Raw genomic sequence first — 20,501 nt, 5'->3', positions numbered from 1 at the left:
AGAGCCCACAAAAGCAAACTTCCATAGCATTAGGATCTGTAACCTTCTCCTGAGCAATCTGCATTGCAAGGAGTGCACCAGAAGGGAGGATACAGAACGGAGGAGGATGCTTAAAAAGGCTCAGACTGCTCTTAACCCTATCAGAGGAAGTTGCTCAAGTGGAGCTATCCGTGGTCCTGCAACATCTGGCCTGTCTCGCTGCTTTCTCTGTGGGATCCGGCATGAGACAAACATGACAGGGGACAGTGATATCCAACTCCTGCCACGCCCACCGATCCAGCCTTAGCTCCAACCATTGATTTAGCAAGGAAGCATTTCTGATGTGGTTTCATCTTCCCATCAATGTTTCTTGAAGCATAAGTAATTCCTCTACCAAAAGTGATTACAAAGGCAATCATGTGACACAAAAAAGGCTGAGAGACCACCACCCAGGTAAATAGAATTAATTCTGACTTGCTTTATTTTGCTCAGCATTGCTACTGTAGGGCTAAATACAATGTGAAGTTAAATGCACAAGGCAATTAAAAACTCCCACCTCCCCGACTCAGTACCATGCTACCTATGAGCTATGACTCTCCACATGGTTCAATACACTTGAAAAACCCCACTTTGAAGCGTTTTCTTTTTTCAATCAAGTATGCAACAAAACCTGGAATGCTATGCTGCCACGTTTATAAAACCTCCCATGCTCTCTCTGAGTGCACAGGGCCTCAAAGAAGAAACATGTGTCAAGAGACCTTATATGCAACCATCAATATCTGGCACCTTCTGTGCAAACATACAGTGGGGAGGGTGCTGTCAGTGAGGTTGTGCTTAAGCAGCCTGTGGGTTGCAGGGAACCCAAGACCTGAAGCAAGTTCTGCACACCAAAGTGGAAAAATGAAGAGCCACTAAGCAAGGCTGGTATCACTTTTGTGCTTCGTATCCTGCTGTGTATTCTCCACCGGCATGAAAAACCGCCTTTCCCACGCCATTCCTTGATTTTCCTTAAAGTTCATGCAAGTCCACAGCACAGTTACTGCTACTCTAATCAGAAGACAGGGGAGAGGCAGTTGCTTGTTCCAAGAGGCGGTGGGGAAGAATTAAAATAATTCTTAAAGCCTGTCCAAACAAAGAATATGACTCTTTGTGCAGTGGAAGATTCCAGGGAGGATACAGAAGGATTAACTGAGTGGCAGTGAGAATGGCTTTTGTTTTGTATACTGATGTCTCACCTCTGTATGTGAGTGGCAATAGATGGAGAAATTTAGGCTCATGCTTCCAGGGAAGGTGTGGCACACCTGGTCACCCAAACTTTCCATTTGACCCTGCGGATTACAGCTTAAGCAACTGTACCTGTAGCACTCTGCTCATCCACTGAAAGCTGTCTTCCTCCGTAGAGTCCGGCCTTTGCTCAGCAACGATAACTATCCTCTCGTCGTGAAGAACGCTCACTGAAAACACTGCTATTCTGTGGGGTGTGCAAACCAGGACAGATAACTGTGTAAGAATACCAAGTGCAGAGAAAACTGTATTTCATTATCCTCTGTGACTCATTGCTCATTAGTTATGCAATTGAGAAGATTGGGGCTCCAGTTCTTATTTATTCTAGAAAAAGCCAGCTGCACGCAACACCTACATGATTTTAAAATAGAGCACTGCTGAAGAACAGCTTTTATAAAAGAAGAGCTTGTTTCAGATTTCCAAAGCTTAACACACAGAGTCATCGCAGAAGATGTTATTGCTCTGTATATGATCAAGCCCATCAATGCGGCAGAAAAATAAGGCTTAAAGCGACACAACAGCAAAGAGCCACCACTGTCCACATTTTTATTTAGATGCATTTGGCTCCATTTGTGATACACCGTCAATGGAACGCCCTTTCCCAGAGAAACTCGCCTACTCTGAGGTCATTTCAGTACCAGGAAAAGCCCTTTCTAATTTCCTTGGGGATTTTAATTCGCTCCTGCTCTAAATTTGCTTTAGCTTTGTCACTATTTTCATGGTGCTTTTTATGTTTTCTTACTGATCTGCTATTCTATATAAATATTTACGTGTTTTTGGTCTCATAGCAAAGCTGTTTTGAGAACCTGGTTATGCAGTGGAATATAAATGCATAAAATAAACAATATTTTTTTAAAAATAAAAATGTTTTTGCTATGGCTTTTTTTCTGGAATGAAAAGAGCATCTTCTCTAAGCAATGCAAATGCCTTTCCCACAATCCGATATTTATTTATTTCTGGGGGAGAAAAGTGACGCAAACCTTCCCCTGTAGACAAACTTCATTGGTTCCACCGCGAGCGCCGTGGCTACAATGTCATCTGCGTTGTGCCTCCGTCCGCTGACGACCATCAGCCCATCCATTTTGCCAACAACAAAGACAAGCCCACCTGGGCCAATAAACCCCAGCAGCCCAGTTCTTATGAAAGGGTATTCGCTGATTGGGGCACCTGAACTGGTCATGGGGAACACCTGCAGGACACACACAGAGAGAGAAAAGTGCAGGAAATCAACTTTTATTTTGTTACTGAGTCAGCTCTAGAGCAAGAGTGTTCAGAAAATAGGTCGGGATCCACTGATGGATCTCTGGGTGATTCTGTAGTACATCGATAAGGGCTTCTGACTTTCAGCTGTTTAACAAGAGCAACAACTGAAATGCTTTTCCATCCTGCCTGCCCTAAATTTGGCTGCAGAAATGAAGGAAGCTCAGGGGAAGCCAGGAGTGGGCTTCTGTAGGAAAGAATTACTAGCTCGGTTCTGATCTATTTGCAGCCCCTTTCCCAAGATGCACAGAGTTAGGTACATCCATCCTTGTATCATAAAACCATGCATAAAACACACACCTTAAAATGTGCATCCACGCTACAGTCAATCCTTCCCTTCCCTTCCTATTAAATGGTTTCCAGTATAAAATATTTAACGTTTCAAAAGGGATAGCGTTTTCCTCTTTTTAAAAAAGTTCTCCATAAATTCTTGTTCCAACAGTGAGATGTGGGGCTCAGTGGCAAAGCATATGAATTGCATGCAGAAGACCACAAGTTCAATCCCTGACATCTCCATTTAAATTATCAGGTAGGAGACAATAGGAAAGACCTCTGCTGGAAACCCAAGGAAAGCTATTGTCTGTGACTGTAGGCTATAATGGGCTAGATGTACCACTTGTCTAGGGACGCGGGTGGCGCTGTGGGTTAAACCACAGAGCCTAGGACTTGCCGATCAGAAGGTCGGCGGTTCGAATCCCCACGACGGGGTGAGCGCCCGTTGCTCGGTCCAGCTCATGCCCACGTAGCAGTTTGAAAGCACATCAAAGTGCAAGTAGATAAATAGGTACCGCTCCAGCGGGAAGGTAAACGGCATTTCCGTGTGCTGCTCTGGTTTGCCAGAAGCGGCTTAGTCATGCTGGCCACATGACCCGGAAGCTGTACGCCGGCTCCCTCGGCCAATAAAGCAAGATGAGCACCGCAACCCCAGAGTCGGCCACGACTGGACCTAATGGTCAGGGGTCCCTTTACCTTACCACTTGTCTAACAAAACCGCCGGGAAAGTTTGTCAGTAGTTTTGCATGTCCACCAAAAACAACAACCAAAAAACAAAACAAAACCCCAACAAACCCTGAATCAGGGAACAGACTTGTAGAACTCAAACTCACCTCAAATGTGTTTTTGGTCATTCCAGAGAGTCCATAATAAGATGTACCTGTTGCAATAGCGCATACACAGAGTTCCCCTACTTCATCTGTCCGACAGAGTTGAGGAACTCCATCAGGCTTCACAGCACACATTATGGCTATTAAGAGAAGGGAAAAGAGGTTTTTTGTGGGGTTTTTTTAAAAGGAAATACGGCTTGCAAGTCTTGCAAAAGATGCATGTAGATAATAGAACCAAACTGTCAAGTTGATTTCATAGTTTTATCGCACAGTATTCATACAAACATTAGAGATTTTAAAATCTTGTTTTGCACCCTGCATGGGGTGTTAGATGTGGCTTTAATTACTTGTGCTGTCTTTCAAGCTCTGAAACAGCCAATACGAAAGATATCTTGAGTTAGCTTCCTACCAAATGCCAAACTTCTATTCAGCGCCGGGAAGGGTTGTCACGGTAACTACTGTTGCCAGCACACACACACACACACCTTTTCCCAAAGAAGAAGGTTTTTGAGTGCTATAGAGAGAAGAGAAAGCTACAGAAGCAATTCTCCGAACAAAATCACACCTTAAATCTTGGGTTGAGGTTACACACTAAGCATTCTGTTTCAGAAAGCGAAGTGGAGTTGGGTTTAGCTCTGGGACTTCTTTCAGAGAAGGAAAATGAATGAGGTGACAGCGAAGTATTCGGGTGTTAGAAAAAGTCAGAGAATGAAGAAAACCATCAAGCAGAGGCTGTGGGACTTATTTCATTTTCTTTGGTAGGGTCCCTACCTCACCCTAACAGTTTAAATGGAAACACCTGCCTGCAAGACTTGTTTGCATTTCTAATTAAAACCTAAAGGTTGCATTTCAGCTGGCAGAAGACCTTTGTTAAAACTCAGCGTGTTTTATAAGCAGCCACAAAAAAACCCCACAAGATGCAGCTTATATCCAGATAACGATGTACATGATTGCAGCCATGTCAAATAGCTGCTCAGGATGTGAACTAACATCTGCACTTTTGGAGTCTCCCTGGGATTGTGGCCATGGAGTCTCTTATGATGCAAATTTACCACTGGAAAACTGTTAAGGAGGATGCATGTAGAAGGATAAGAACAGCCCCAATACTTGTTATTAGGGACGCAGGTGGCGCTGTGGGTTAAACCACAGAGCCTAGGACTTGCCAATCAGAAGGTCGGCGGTTCGAATCCCCACGACGGGGTGAGCTCCCATTGCTCGGTCCCTGCTCCTGCCAACCTAGCAGTTCAAAAGCATGTCAAAGTGCAAGTAGATAAATAGGTACCGCTCCGGCGGGAAGGTAAACGGCGTTTGCGTGCGCTGCTCTGGTTTGCCAGAAGCGGCTTAGTCATGCTGGCCACATGTCCTGGAAGCTGTACGCCGGCTCCCTCAGCCAATAAAGCGAGATGAGCTCCGCAACCCCAGAGTTGGCCACGACTGGACCTAATGGTCAGGAGTCCCTTTACCTTAATACTTATTATTAGGTTATTCTTATTAAAAAAAATTTTTTTAAAGACATAACTGTCACGGCCACCCAGGTCGGGTCCCAGCTCACAAGAGACCTCACTCCGTTGCAGTTTATTTACAGGAAAAGTTTATTGAAGATTTCTGCTTCTCGTACAGTTCAGCATCGTGGCCGTACGTCTGTCACGTTAGACCGCTGAAGTCCCCTCTGACTCCTCCCCTCTTCCACACCAACTTAATAGCCTGGCTCTAGACCACCTCTTCCTCTCCTTTCTTTTCCGCAGGGTCTTCCTGCCCCCCTGGGTTCCCTCTCTCCGTGACTCGCCTGAGGCTGAATCCTCTGCCGCCTCTTCCCCCCTCCTTCTGGCTTTAGGGCCGGGCTCCTCCCCTGAGCTCTCTCCACTTCCGCGCGCCTCTACGTTTGAACTTGGCGCGCGTACGTTGCTGCTGACCTTTCTTTCGACCGCTACACCACCCCTTGTTCTGCTCTCCACCCTTTCCGGCTGAACACCTTGCTCCAACCCCCTTTCTCTGTTCTCTCCTAATCCTGCTCCCTCCGAGAGGCTGACGACTCCACCCCCTTTACTCCGTTCCGGCTGAGACGCCTCTTGCTGCGTCTGTCTTCCACTGGGCTCCTCTCCGCTTCTCCCTTCTCCTCCCTTTTGCTTGATTAAGGTAACCCCCTTTTGAGAATCCTCTGACTCGCTGCTCAGACTCGTGGATTCCCTCAGAATTCCGTCATCTTCTTCCTCATCCTTCTGCCCCTCCTCCCACTCGCTCTCCGTCTCCTCTGTCATCTCCTCCTCTCTCCCAGAAACCCTGACATCCATCCCCCCCTCGAAGCCCCCCCTTCCCCCCTCCCGCTCGCCGGGTGCAGGTTGAGGAAAACGTGGTTCTTCCGGGGTCGGTTCAGGATACAAGTTGTCCACTTCAACGTTCTCCTCTGTCATCTCCGTATATGTGTGTTCGAACTCGGGTTCCCCACCCACAGACCTCACAGTCTCTTCCTCCATCACTGCTTCTCCTGGCGCTGCCTGCCAAGGACCTACCATCCATCTCTGACTCCATGCCTCCCTTGGCTGATCCACCCACCAACAAGGGCCTGTCTCCTCCCCCCCCAGTCTCGGATCCCTGGTCGGGCTTGTGTCGGGCGTATGGCCCTCGGGTGAGGAGAAACCCTCAAACGTGCTGTCTGACAAAGTGGGCGTGAAAAGCCAATCATCAAAATACTCCTCGGGCATGGGCTTGTGCGGAAAAAGTGCATGGAACTCCTCCTTCAACAGGGGTTCGTCCAACGCGTAACCCGGCACCCAGCTATTGGCAGAGGCCGGAGTGCCTTCCCTGGCTAGAAAATATTCAACTCCCTCCTCCCCCCATCTCGAGTCCAGTATCTCTGTGACCTCGTTAAGAGGTTCTGGTCTTGGCGATTCCCCCCCCTCAGGCGCCCTCCTACGTGGCTCTGGGAGTGCTCCTGACTCTTGAAACCTGTGTGGGGTTTTGTAGGGAGTGAGCACCGACCTATGAAAGACCGGGTGCACCCTGGAACCCTCCGGAAGGGCTAGACGAAAAGCCACCGGATTGATCTTAGCCTCAACTTGATATGGCCCTAGCTGCCTGTGTCCTAACTTCTTCTTGGCCAATGACCTGGCCGGCATCGCGTGGGCTGCTAACCACACCCAGTCCCCAATCTGGATGTCCTCTCCCGCCCTCCTGTGCTTATCGGCCTGCACCTTATACGCCTGTTTTGCCAGCTCCAAATGTCTCCGCAGCTCCTCGTGCACCTCTTGCAACTCCGCTGCAAACTGGTCGGCATCTTGAGGCCCCCCCCCTCCTGGTGCCGCAAATCTCGGGAAGGTTCTGGGATGACGGCCATTGTTCGCGAAGAAAGGCGTCACCCCGGTGGATGCGTGTTTCGTGTTGTTGTAGGCGAATTCAGCCATCGGCAGATAGTCCACCCACGCCGCAGGTCGCTGGTTGGCGTAGCACCGCAGGTACTGCTGCATGATCGCGTTGACCCTCTCCGCTTGACCGTTGGTTTGTGGATGTCTCGCCGATGTCAGGTTGATTTTGACGTGCAAGATGCCCAGAAGCTTTCGCCAGAAAGTGGAAACAAACTGGCGCCCCCTGTCGGACAAGACGGACTGCGGAAGTCCATGCACTCTGAAGACGTGATCGATGAAGAGCTTTGCGGTCTGTTCTGCCGTCGCCACCTTGGCACAAGGGATGAAATGCGCCATCTTGGTGAACAAGTCCACCACCACTAACACCGCCGTCTTACCTCTGGAGCTGGGCAGGTCCGTAACAAAGTCCAACGCTACCCTCTCCCACGGTTGCTGCGGTGTCTCCAGCGGTTCTAGCAATCCCGCCTGCTTCTGGTGCACTGGTTTGGACCTCTGGCAGATATCACACCTGGCGACGTAGTCCGCCACCTCTCCTCTCATCTGGGGCCACCAAAAGTCTCTAGCCACCAACTCCATCGTCTTCTCTTTGCCGAAATGGCCTGCACTAGGGGCGTCATGCAATTGTTGCAGAACCTTGGCTCGAAGATCGTCGGTGGGCACGTAAAGGGCACCCTTACGAGTCAAAAGTCCATCTTGCAATTGGAACTCATCGTTGTCTCGCGACCCTCCGCGTAGCTCCTCCATCTTGGACTGTGCAAACTGATCCCTTTGCAACGCGCGTCGCACCGCGTCCAGGTCGACTGCGATGGTAGCGCACGTCCACGCCTGCGGTGCGAAAATGTGCTTTGCTGCGATTGGAGCTGCTTCCTCCAAGTATTGCGGCTTTCGGGACAGCGCGTCTGCAATAACATTGGAGTCTCCTGGGATGTATTCTATTTTGAAGTCGAAATCCGCAAAGAACTCCGCCCAGCGCATGTGTCGCTGGGTGTGTAACTTAGCCGTCCGCCAATACTCTAAGTTCTTGTGATCCGTGCGGACTTGCACCGTGTGCTTGGCTCCTATTAAGAAGTGTCGCCACGCTTTGAAAGCTGCATGAATGGCCAACAACTCCCTGTCCCATATGGTATAATTGCGCTCCGTCTTGCTGAGCTTCCGGGAGTAGAACGCACCCGGTCTCCAGTTGCCTTGTGAATCCTCTTGCAAAAAAACGGCCCCAACCGCTCTGTCCGACGCATCGGTCTCTACCCGCATGGGTCTGCCGGGATTCACGTGGAGCAGCTGCTCTTCGGAGGCGAAAAGACCTTTAAGCGTCCGGAAGGACCGCTCCGCTTGTTCGGTCCAGACGAACTTCTTCTTCTTGGAACTGAGGGTGTCAGTGATAGCCGCCGTCGCGTTCGCAAAACCTTTAATAAACTTGCGGTAAAAATTGGCAAAGCCGATGAACCTCTGGACCTCTTTCCGATTTCGAGGGCTCTTCCAGTCCAACAGCGCTTGAACCTTAGCCCTGTCCATGGCCAGTCCCTCGTCGGACAACTTGTAGCCAAGGAAATCAACCTCTCTGACATCAAACTGGCATTTTTCCAACTTGGCGTACAGCCTGTGGTCCTTCAGCCTCTGCAGGACCTCCCTCACGTCCTTATCGTGATCCTCCGGCGATTCCGAGAAAATCAGGATATCGTCGAGAAAGCAGACACACTTCTTGTAGAGGAGACCTGCTAGCACGTGGTGCATAAATGCTTGAAAAACGTGGCTGCCATTTTGGAGACCGAAAGGCATGACTCTGTATTCGTATGTGCCCAGAGGGGTGAACATGGCGGTCTTCCACTCATCTCCTTTCCGGATGCGGATGAGATTGTAAGCTCCACGTAGGTCCAGCTTGGTGAAAATCTTGCCCCTCCTGACGGTCGCTAAAAGGTCGTCAATCTTGGGCATGGGGAAAGCTTTGGGCTTAGTCAAGCTGTTTATGAACCTGTAATCCACTATAAGCCTTTTTTGGGGCGTGTTTTTCTTCTTCACAAAGAACACAGGGCTGCCACCCGCTGCTTTAGATTCCTGGATGAAACCTCGCTTGAGGTTATGGTCTATGAACTCCCGAAGCTCTTGCATCTCGTCTTCCGACATGGAGTACAGCTTGGCAGCAGGCAGTTGCGCCCCTGGCACTAAATCAATCGCGCAGTCGTAAGGTCTGTGAGGCGGCAACTTGTCAGCTTCCTTCTCACAGAAAACCTCCAAGAAGTCCTGGTACTTGTGAGGCACTGTTTGCACCATACCCAGATGCAACTGCTGCTCGGCTTCTCCTCCCTGATCGGTCTGAAAGCAATGCTGAGCACAATACGATGAACAAAAGGTGATCTGCCGCTGGTACCACGCAACCGCGGGACTGTGCCTCTCCAGCCAACTCATGCCTAACACGATGGGTGTGTCCGATAAGTGGGTGACATTGAAACTAATAAGTTCTCGATGGTTGCCAATCTGCATCATCATGGGAGGGGTTTGCTGCACCACTTGCCCCCCCAGCAACTTCCTGCCGTCTACCGTGACCACGTTTAGAGGCGTCGTTGCAGGCAGGAGCGCCATGTTGTGCTGCTTAACGAACTGCAGTCCCACGAAGTCGGCGTTGCTTCCCGAATCGATCGTTATTGGAACCTCGAGGAGTCTCCCATCAGGCAACTGGAGTGTTGCTGTGAGCAGAACTGCCGGTCTGGGAGGCAAAGGGTCCACGCTCTGCAGTGATGCTGGGGGCTTGTCTACAGATCCGCCTGGCTGAGCCCCAGTAGCTCTGCTTCCAGCCAGGCACTGTCGTTTCCCTGAAGCTGCTCCCCTGGTTGCACCTCTGCTGTTACAGTTGCCAGTGCTGCAGTGTGCTTCTGGAGCCTCTGGGGGCACTCTTTCGCCATATGGTGCGCACTGTCACAGATGTAACACTTCCTGGTTCCTCTAGGAGGCTTCGCTTTGGCTGCACCAGGGACAGGGCTCTGGGATGGCTTCTGAGCCCTAGCACCACCAATCTCCATTGGCTCCTCGCTGTCCTTCCCCATTGGCGAGGGGTGCGCACGGCTGAAATCCCTGTGCACAAAAGGGAGAGTCCTCGCTTGCGCACGCGCTTGGGGCCCGCCCTCCTCGTGCCACGGACGTCCCTCATGTCGAATTCCAATAGCTAAAGCCCGTTGCACCACGTCTTCTAGGGTCTGGGGTCTGTCCCCCCTAGCGATCTCATCCTTGATGGGGGGGCTCAATCCCTCCCAAAAAAGATCTCTGACCGGCTTACTGTCCTTTGGCCAATCTAAGGCGGTGAGCAATGCAAAAAATTTAGAGTGGTATTGGCGCACAGTCGCTTTCCCCTGCCTCAGCCCGTGCATTTGACGGCGCGCAATGTCCACATCCACAGAGGATTGAAAACAAGAATCCATCGCTTTGATGAACGCAGTTGAATTGCGACGGGCCGGTCCATCTTCGCGCCACAGATTGCGTAGCCAAGCCCTGGCCTCCCCATGCAGGTGCGAAACAATGAACCCCACTTTCTCCTCCTCATCTTTAAAATCGTGACGGAGTAAATGCAGTGCATATACGACGTCCGCTCTGAAATTGGGATAGTCTTGCAAGTTACCATTAAAATGCGGAACCAGGGCACCCCCCCTCCGTCCAAGCGCAATGCCCTCCGCTCTGGAACCTGGGGCCCCCGCCCTGTCCGCGTGTTCCCACCTTGCCTGCAAATCCTGGCACGTCTTCTCCAAGTCGTCATTCTTCTTCTGCGAAGCAATGACTGCCGATGTGAGAGCGGTAACCTGATCCCGCAGTGCAACCAGCTGCTCCTCAGCGCTCATGGCTGCTCCCGTTCGTGAGCTTCGCAAAAAAAAATTTTTGCTTTCTGAGAGGGGACTTACTGTCACGGCCACCCAGGTCGGGTCCCAGCTCACAAGAGACCTCACTCCGTTGCAGTTTATTTACAGGAAAAGTTTATTGAAGATTTCTGCTTCTCGTACAGTTCAGCATCGTGGCCGTACGTCTGTCACGTTAGACCGCTGAAGTCCCCTCTGACTCCTCCCCTCTTCCACACCAACTTAATAGCCTGGCTCTAGACCACCTCTTCCTCTCCTTTCTTTTCCGCAGGGTCTTCCTGCCCCCCTGGGTTCCCTCTCTCCGTGACTCGCCTGAGGCTGAATCCTCTGCCGCCTCTTCCCCCCTCCTTCTGGCTTTAGGGCCGGGCTCCTCCCCTGAGCTCTCTCCACTTCCGCGCGCCTCTACGTTTGAACTTGGCGCGCGTACGTTGCTGCTGACCTTTCTTTCGACCGCTACACCACCCCTTGTTCTGCTCTCCACCCTTTCCGGCTGAACACCTTGCTCCAACCCCCTTTCTCTGTTCTCTCCTAATCCTGCTCCCTCCGAGAGGCTGACGACTCCACCCCCTTTACTCCGTTCCGGCTGAGACGCCTCTTGCTGCGTCTGTCTTCCACTGGGCTCCTCTCCGCTTCTCCCTTCTCCTCCCTTTTGCTTGATTAAGGTAACCCCCTTTTGAGAATCCTCTGACTCGCTGCTCAGACTCGTGGATTCCCTCAGAATTCCGTCATCTTCTTCCTCATCCTTCTGCCCCTCCTCCCACTCGCTCTCCGTCTCCTCTGTCATCTCCTCCTCTCTCCCAGAAACCCTGACAATAACACTGTCAAGAAAAGAAATCTTCAGGAACAAGCCTGCACTACAACTTCATGGGAGATTATTCCACCATGCTAAAAGTTTCTCCGCCTCCTAAGGCTTCTGCTGTTTCCAATCTTGGTCATAAAAGGGGAATGCCATATAGGACTCCTGATTGATTGCTTCTGCAGTAAATCCCGAGACAAGCATATGTTTAGAAATGGGAAAGGAGCCAATGTGGCAGAGGAAAGAAGGTTAAGCAAGAGCCAGAATGCCTTTATAAGTGCAAGGAGCCCTGGCTTTGCAACCCATTTCCATCCGCTGTGAAAAGATACAGCAAGGCACCCAGCTCCACATTAGCTGTGGCTGTAGAATCAGATAAAGACACACATTTCGGGTGGGGAGGGAGAATAAGAGTTCCGAACATAAAGGAAGAAGAAAGAAACCATCACCTTGTCGCAGTTTTATAACAAAGAAGACAAAAAGGGGTGTGTTTTCACATATGATTTATTAGAGGCGCTTTCATGGAAATACCTGGTCTTACATAAAAGGAATTAAAGCTTCATGCCACTTTTGGAAGTTCAGAGTCAGGGTATCAATCTAAAAGTGATCACAACCTGCATTTTTTATATATATATATATATATATATATATATATATATATATATATATATATATATATATATATAATTGTATACACATGTTCCATAGAGGGCACTGAGAGGGGAAGAAAATGTAAAAAAAAGTTTCTGAAAAACTGACTAATGGAGTTGGCACTATTTGGAAAATGGTGTGTCTATGAATCATGAATACGGTCTATGGTTTTTGTTAAATTTGCTTTGAGTTTTTTTGGCATGCCCGCAGTTCAGACCCTCTCCATATATATAACTGCAGAGATTCCCGAGAAGGGAAATTACAACATTTAGTTTAAAGCTATTTATCTACGCTGTGGAAATCTGGCATGCCTTTGAATAGCACAGTTTTTGTTTTGTTTTTTTAAAGCAGATTTCCTATTTCCTGGCAAAAGCTTGGGCGGGGGGCGGGTGGGGAGAGAGAGCCTTACCTCCTGGCATCACCAAGCCAACATCTTGCACTGTTAAAACAGAAAGCTTTTCTTCAGAATCCACTCTGATGACTCCATAGGTAAGACCATGCATGGACAGAACCCCTCTGCCTGGCGGCTGATTGCTATCATCTGTTGGCCTGCAAATATGAAGAAAACGTCAAATAGACAGCAACTCTCAATCTGCAATGATATATATATATATATACACACACACACACACACACACACACAGAGGCCACAAGATTATTATTTTTAAAGCTCTTTAAACTGTTCCATTTCTGATCCTTTTGCCTTGACACACAAAACCAGCCTAGCCTAGCCTATTTTATGTCAACACAAACATACATCTTTCATAGGACTCTTGAAGGTGAGAAAGTACAAAAGAGGAAATGCGTCAAGGTGTTTGTTTTGGTGACAGGGCTCTTTCAACGCAATGCCATTTTTAGTTATGGCAGATGTTTTCACATAGTGCAGGCAGATCCCAAGACATATTCCAGATCGAACAGTGAAGTGAGTGTGCCTCTCTGCCTTTTGCGATCCGTACCAAGAAACTGCTGCCTGCAGGGCTTATCTTTAATTACTATGGCTTTCCCTGCGATGCATGAAATACTAGATGGGTATTAGCTAACCATGTTCATTAAGAGGGGGGGAAGATGGCTGGTGCCATAAATTTAAATTAAAAGATGCTAGGGGCTTTTCCCCTTCCTCCCAACATGATATCAGCAAAAAAGGAATGAGCACTCCAGTTATGGGAGGGTTTTAATGTGCAACAAGGCATAACAAATGAGAGGTTGGTAAACGGGCGGCCGTGATTAATGTCATATCCATCATTTAGAAGGAAGGCTCAACCACACTATTGATCAACATTATCTCTGAGCCTGTGCCCTTCTGCAACTGTCATGCTGAACATAATACCACCTTGTGTATATTTTTAAGGTGAGCTTTGTCCCATCATCACTCAACACGGATACAAATAAGCTGTACAAGTACCGCAAAAAGAAAATGAACTTTGTTAGAGAGAGTAAGCTTAGATCCCAATACTCATCTTGCATATAGATAATTGGTTTATGATTTTTCACTGATTTCCATTGCATTTAAGTGTGCATAATGCATGGTCTCCGGAAGCAACTCAAAACATTTCAAATGGATGAGCAGAGAGCATTATTGCTGCGTTTTCAAACCCTTGGTGCTAACTTGCAAAGTCCTTAAAGTCCGGGGATGCTAGGCATACACCATGAATAGGGCTTCAAGTTTCTGTTGTGGGGTTAAAAAATGCTTTGACTATTTGTAGGTTGCAGCCCATGTTTCTAAAGATACATGCACAAATTTTGTCCTGCCTAAAAAGGAATATCCAGCTGTCAAATAAGAAGAATCAAAACAACATGTTCTGCATGCCGCCCATCACCTGGTAGCCTGACAATGATTTCGAATCATTGCTGGTTTGTTACTGAAGAATTCGCCATGGCACAAATGCCACATGTCAATGAAAGTTAAATTAGAACCATGCAAAGCCTGTCAACACATTTGTATTCTGCTTCTCTGTCTGTGGGACCTTCTCTTTTTGTCAATTTTATGCTGACATTTGCATTGTGAGATAGGCTAAGCCAAAAGATGGTGCCCTGCCCAAGCTTAGCCACCAAGTGGGGAATCTGAAGCCGGGTCTACCTGGTCCAACAGTGTAGCCGCTACACCGGATCTATAAACGACTTGTACCTCCTCAGGTAAATAGCTTTCATGTATGTTTTGTGGGTGAAACCATGGACATCAGAATACAAAAACCTTATTGAAACTCTATAAAGCCAGAGAATAAGAAGATGATCCTGAAAAGATTCAGATGCCAGAGAACATTCAAAAAGCTATCAAAAGGAACCAAGTATTTTAGAACAATAGTCTTGTATGTAGTTTTTTTTAAAGTTGAGAAAATTAACTTTTGAAAGAAAAGGGGGAAAAATTGATTACAAAAAGTTTAATACAGCTGTCTGAAATATATAAATGTCTTGTATCCTGTAAACAAGATATCAGAACCTTTTAAATTTATAAACTGATTAATGAAAAAGAAAGACAGAAAATAAAAAAGTATTAATAACAAGAAAGAGTGACTTAAAGTTTCTGATCCAAAGAGTTCCTAGAGGTCCAGTGACTGATATTTTCCATTTTTTCAATTCTGGGACAGCTGTATGCATGAAGCTATGTTGCCTTCATGATCACTCATTTTAAATTTAAATATACAGTACCTTCTAATAGCCACTGTGAGAGCCTCTGGCGAACTAGCACAAGGGCAAATGACTTCTTGTCTGAGGCCTTTGCTTTGGAAGACATTAAGAAATGCATCACAAGAGGAAATAGACCCTAAAGTAAAAAGAAAATATGACATCAATATAGGGTCTATATGCAATAAGCAATGCTTCCTAGAGCAATTATGAACAGAAAGTGGCAAAAGAATCTAACTGATTCCCTCCAAAGAGAAAAAAATTTGCTACCAGCCTAGTTACAATTTTCAAGACATATGAGGTGAGATCTATAGAACTACACAACTAGTTTCATGAGCCCAGGAAGGCTTCTAACGGAACAACCCACATCATGCAATCTGCTTTTGAAACCAAGGGCTTTCCGAAAGCAGTCGGTATGGGGTTTTGCTCTACAAAGGGGAAAGGGGACTTAGAATCCCACTGGGCGTGTCCTGTCCAGAGCTGAAAACAGCTCTTACTATTTAATTACACCTTAATTAAAACAAAAACCAAAAACTCGCACAGCAAGTTATAGGACGTTGGCATCTTAATAAGAGGTCATTCTCATTCATGTATGGTTTCAGCAGACCGCTTTAAATGGCTTAATCTCACTTTTATTTTTCATACTTTGGTATGCACATAAAAGTACAAAATACATGCACGATGTTTCCAAGTTCTAATTGAAGGTGCTAGGTTGTTTTTTTTACTTGTAAAAATCTAGACAGGTTGAGGGTCTGGGTAATTCAAAGATGACCATCTCCCATATGAATCTGTCTATCCAATCAAGATATCTATGGAGACTTCTCTGTTGGAGGTGTAGAGAGTGGCAACACCTAACAAGGCCTTCTCGGTGGTGGCACTGAGGCTGTGGAACTCGCTTCCTCAAGAGTCTCACCTTACTCATTATTTATTAGTTTTTAGATACTGTGTGCGAATAGCTTTATTTCCAAGGATATCTGAGATTTAATGACTTTGTATTTAATTGTGGGTGGTGGCTCTTAGTGATTTCTTTTTGGTATTATTTATGTTCTACTTCTGATTTGTAGACCTGTTTGGGCAACTATAAAATAAAAACAACCGTAATAACAAAAATACAATTAGGTAGATGGGAGTTAAGAGCAGAAAGAGGAATTGGCTACTACTGATAGTACATAGCACACCCTTCATATGTGATAAAAAAATTCTATTTATTTTGTACTTTGATCTGTGTGCCCAAGTATGAACATAAAATAATTTCCCCTAAGTTTCAAATGTTTTGTGGAGAAACCTTCTGTTCTTTTGTACTGCTTAAGGATAAATTTGATTCAGCCTTTACATAACAAGTTGTCATGTCACTTATAATTGGATTTGCTTCTATGGAATATCAGGTTTGCTCCAGGATTTGCTAAAGAAAAGAAACCAAAACACAACCCCCCCACACACAATCCAAAATGAATTAGCTCCTGGAAACACTTCGCAGCAAACCTCAAAATGTTCATTAACCTTTTTTTTTTTTGCTATTCATGACAGAAGGAATTATTATTATTACACAAGTAACAAATATCTGAGGAAGCCACCCACCAGTCAAAGTCAGTGGCTTGTATGTCAGAGGACGCCCAGTCATAAACCCATAACTTTTATATTTATTTCTTATTTTTATGCTGCTCATGCATGCAAAAGAAAACATGGGATGCATAAAAACAATACAAAATAACATTAAAAAAAAGGAAGGGGGGGGAATTGCTTTTGTTCCACAGCCATCACTTACATGGATTGGCGCCATCAGCAACTATTAGCATACGGAGGGAGGAGAGGTTGATATCTCGTTGATCTCTATGCGCTACTAATGCCCAGTGCATATCCCTGGATTTCACACAGGCAACTTTCGCTGGGGACCAGGATAGGGGGAGGAGAAACAGAGAGGAAAAGAGGAAAGAAGATTTGGAAATATGAAGTTCAAAACTTGTCCAAGTGTAGCAGAAATTGCTTTCGATGAAAACAATGGCAAAACAACCAGAAGATACCAAATATGTATTATTTACTTTGTCCTATCACATAGGACAACTTCTGAGATCTCAATTTGGACTTCGTATTTTATGGCCCTTCAGACAAGCCACAAAGGAATTCTGTTACAGGCACAGAAAGGTTGCAGAGGTTCTTGGTTTCACCTCTTACAGAAGTGGCTGAATAAAGCAGGTGGGATCCTGGAAGACAAAGGCTTGGCAAGCTTCACTAACTAGCAAACAGGGAAGCCTAGCACAACTGTAGCAGTATAGACTGGGGAGGACCCTGTTTAAGTAGAGCCCTCTGCCAAAGCCATCAGACATGCAACAACAGAGAAGATCAAGCCAGGCTTCTAACAGAATGAAACCACTACTGAACAACTGGCTGATTGTATTTTTAATACACAAGCTGAAATAAACTCCAGTGGCTTTCCAGATGCGTCAAGAGGTGTGTGTCCCAAATGACCCTTGCTATTGCACCTACTCACCGATTTAAAGCTATAGAAACAAATTACCATATTTTTTGCTCTATAAGACTCACTTTTTCCCTCGTGTGTGCGTCTTATGGAACGAATGCAGGCTGCGTATCTATCCCAGAAGCCAGAACAGCAAGAGGGATTGCTGCTTTCACTGCGTAGCAATCCTTCTTGCTGTTCTGGCTTCTGAGATTCAGAATATTTTTTTTCTTGTTTTCCTCCTCCAAAAACTAGGTGCGTCTTGTGGTCTGGTGCGTCTTATAGAGTGAAAAATATGGTACTTTGAAACCCTGTGCTATGAAAATAACCAGGGAACAGGTGTGTGCAATGGCTATTCCAACATCACCACCATTACGTTTTAGACCAGGGATGGGAAAACTGCAGCTCTGTCGATACATCAGCACTAGTCAGCGTAGCCAAGGGTCAGAGATGATGGGAAGGGTCACAGATACTCTATCCGTGTTTTACAACTTTATATGCTGCTTAACTTCCATCCTCTCAAAGCACCTATGGGTTTGTGTGTGAATGGATGTGCATGCACAGGTATGCAGCCCTTACCTTTGTACTGGCAGACCTTCTGTATCCACGAAAGTGGGTTCACTTTCATTAAGGAATAGGGGATACTTATGACATGCATCATGTTCATAACACTCTGAAATTAAGTGAACACAGGTTTTAGCAGTAATGAAACAAACCACAACTCTTTGTTAAAACAAATCCCAACTCTGTTGTAAGTGCTACATATTTTTGGTTACCTATCAAAAAAGGTTTAAGACTAGGGACTCGGCTAGACTGGTAAAGAAAAAGCACTTTATATGCGTTGTATATGCAATATAACACTGTGACACCAGATGGCGCTGTGAGGTCCCATTTTTCCCTACTGGATTTCCCTGTATGAGTTTACATGTTTAACTGAATTTGACGTGTTTAGATCCAGCCTTGATCTCAATATATGAACCAAAAATGACGAATGGTGCATTTCTAAAGCAGTTCTCGTTTTCAAACCCTTTTACAGAATTGCGAAGTAAATAAAGTCACTACAAACTAAGGGATTTGTTTGCTCATCACTTGGCGATTGATTGTAGGTGATAACTTGCAGGGTGAAAGAGCCGTTGTGGAACAGAACATCAGAGACCGAAACTTTCATAGCCTCCAAGATCTCCTAAAAACTAAAGGATTCTGAATGGAACCAATTCACACATCCAGGTGCAAGTCAAGTGTCCAGTAATCAAACAACATACAGACCTGTGTGGCCCTAAATTAAGCTATGTTTATGGCTTTTGAATAGCGATTTAAAGCTTTGGAATGATCAACGGAGTGATGAGGGCAAGATACACTATTCACATCAAGTAAAAGGCAGAGAAACTAGAGAGAAACCTTTAAAAGCTAATTGAAGATTGAGTATAATTTTTCCTGAAATTCTGAAGCTGTTGGGAAGAAGGCAGGTATTTTTCAGGGACTGAACAAAATTTTTTGAGGGAAATTTTAATATACTGTACACAGTCTTGTTTTCTTATCAGTTCTAAGCCAATTTTCTACTTAAAGAATGTAAAATCTATTACACATAACTTCACACAGAATTGGATTTGGAGTTGCGTTTTTCTACAGTGAGGTGGGCAGTAATTTCCTAATACTGCAGACTGTCCTACATTGTTATTTGCGGGGAGTAAACTTTGACAAAAACAGTATTTTGAAATCCTGCCTTAAAAGCATTTTTATTATTTCAAAAGAAGAAATAGCTCACAAGAGGTTTTTTGTCCCTCCCTTTAATTTTCCCTATATGCCGAGTTTAACAACTGGGAAAAAAGAAACGAGAGGCCTCAGGGGAGGGGAAAACTGATTCCTCACCCCACCCCCAATCTTTCTGGGTTTTCCCCCAGGCTTTGACAACTCTAGGAACTCCAAAAGAGGAGTTAATCCTTCCTAAAAATAGGTTATACAGTACATTTGCCCCAATAACCTCAAAAGGTCATCTGAGAGGCTTAAAATAGGAATGCAAAGAAAACGGTTTTAAATAAGCTAACATGTTTCATTGCCTGGTTGGGTAGGGTGGAGAGAGACTGTCCCACTATATGAATGGGCTGGAAATAAGCCAATATGTATAAAAATAAATGACTCAGTAGAAAATTAAAAATATAGATATTAACCCCAGAAATAAGAGAAAACTGGCTGGAGAACTGCAACAATGTTAGTAAACTCACATTTCGGCTATTACAAATGTCTTCAAGAAAATGTGGTACAGATATAGCACAACTTCTGAAACCATTTCAATAAAAAACTTGGCTCACTACTTTGGTTACACAGCTCACTACTTTGGTTACACATTCTATTTCTCAAGAAATAGAATGGTGTTTCTGAAACTTGGGTGTCCAGCTGTTGTTGGACTACAACTCCCATGTTCCTGGTCTGCCTAGGTGAGCATGATGGGAGTTGTAGTGCAACAACAACTGGACACCCAAGTTTGAAAGGCTGGGGAAACTTAGCCAGATGGGCGGGGTATAAATAATAAATGATGATGATGATGAATTAGACTCATAATAGTTCAACATTACTATCTGTAAACTATTTAACATTACAGTCATTCCTCCACTTTATTGATCCTTTCTTTTAATTGAGCAGCAGAGCCAATTATATTACCATTAGCCCAGGCATATTAAATCATTGGGATTTTAAAAACTGAGCAGAAAACCAAAGTCTGCAGGACGTGCAGTTTGTAATCTTGTCTTTTTAGTATTTAGAAAACCAAAACAAACCAATAAAAAAACTTCAGTCACTAGCACTATGTTTAATATTTTATAATATCAACATAATGATGATAATTTTATTAGTTATACCCCGCCCATCTGGCTGAGTTTCCCCAGACACTCTAAAACATCAAACATTAAAAACTTCCCGATACAGGGCTGCCTTCAGATGTCTTCTAAATTAAGATAGTTGCTTATTTCCTTGACATCTGAAGGAAGGGTGTTCCACAGGGAGGGCGCCACTACTGAGAAGGCCCTCTGCCTGGTTCCCTGTAACCTCGCTTCTCGCAGTGAGGGAACCAGCAGAACACCCTCGGAGGAGGACTTCAGTGTCCAGGCTGAACAATCGGGGTACAGATGCTCTTTCAGGTATACTGGGCTGAGGCCG

The 20,501-nt window shown here is 45.8% G+C and overlaps 1 protein-coding gene across 6 annotated transcripts in view; it reads right to left on the bottom strand.

Moving 5' to 3' along the window:
- DIP2C (disco interacting protein 2 homolog C) overlaps window positions 1–20,501 on the bottom strand; it is a 294,798-nt gene that overhangs the window by 45,995 nt on the left and 228,302 nt on the right. For all 6 annotated transcript variants that reach the window (XM_081931454.1, XM_081931455.1, XM_081931456.1 and 3 more), the window contains 7 exons: window positions 17,928–18,021; window positions 16,659–16,778; window positions 14,918–15,032; window positions 12,681–12,820; window positions 3,630–3,766; window positions 2,244–2,452; window positions 1,336–1,450 (listed from right to left, as the gene is read on the bottom strand). In XM_081931454.1, the coding sequence (XP_081787580.1) occupies window positions 1,336–1,450; window positions 2,244–2,452; window positions 3,630–3,766; window positions 12,681–12,820; window positions 14,918–15,032; window positions 16,659–16,778; window positions 17,928–18,021 (930 nt within the window). The remainder of the gene's footprint in view (window positions 1–1,335; window positions 1,451–2,243; window positions 2,453–3,629; window positions 3,767–12,680; window positions 12,821–14,917; window positions 15,033–16,658; window positions 16,779–17,927; window positions 18,022–20,501) is intronic.

Source organism: Podarcis melisellensis (genome assembly GCF_964234715.1).
Source record: "Podarcis melisellensis genome assembly, chromosome: 12".
Taxonomy (NCBI): domain Eukaryota; kingdom Metazoa; phylum Chordata; class Lepidosauria; order Squamata; family Lacertidae; genus Podarcis; species Podarcis melisellensis.
This window is presented reverse-complemented; position numbering and strand designations above follow the sequence as displayed.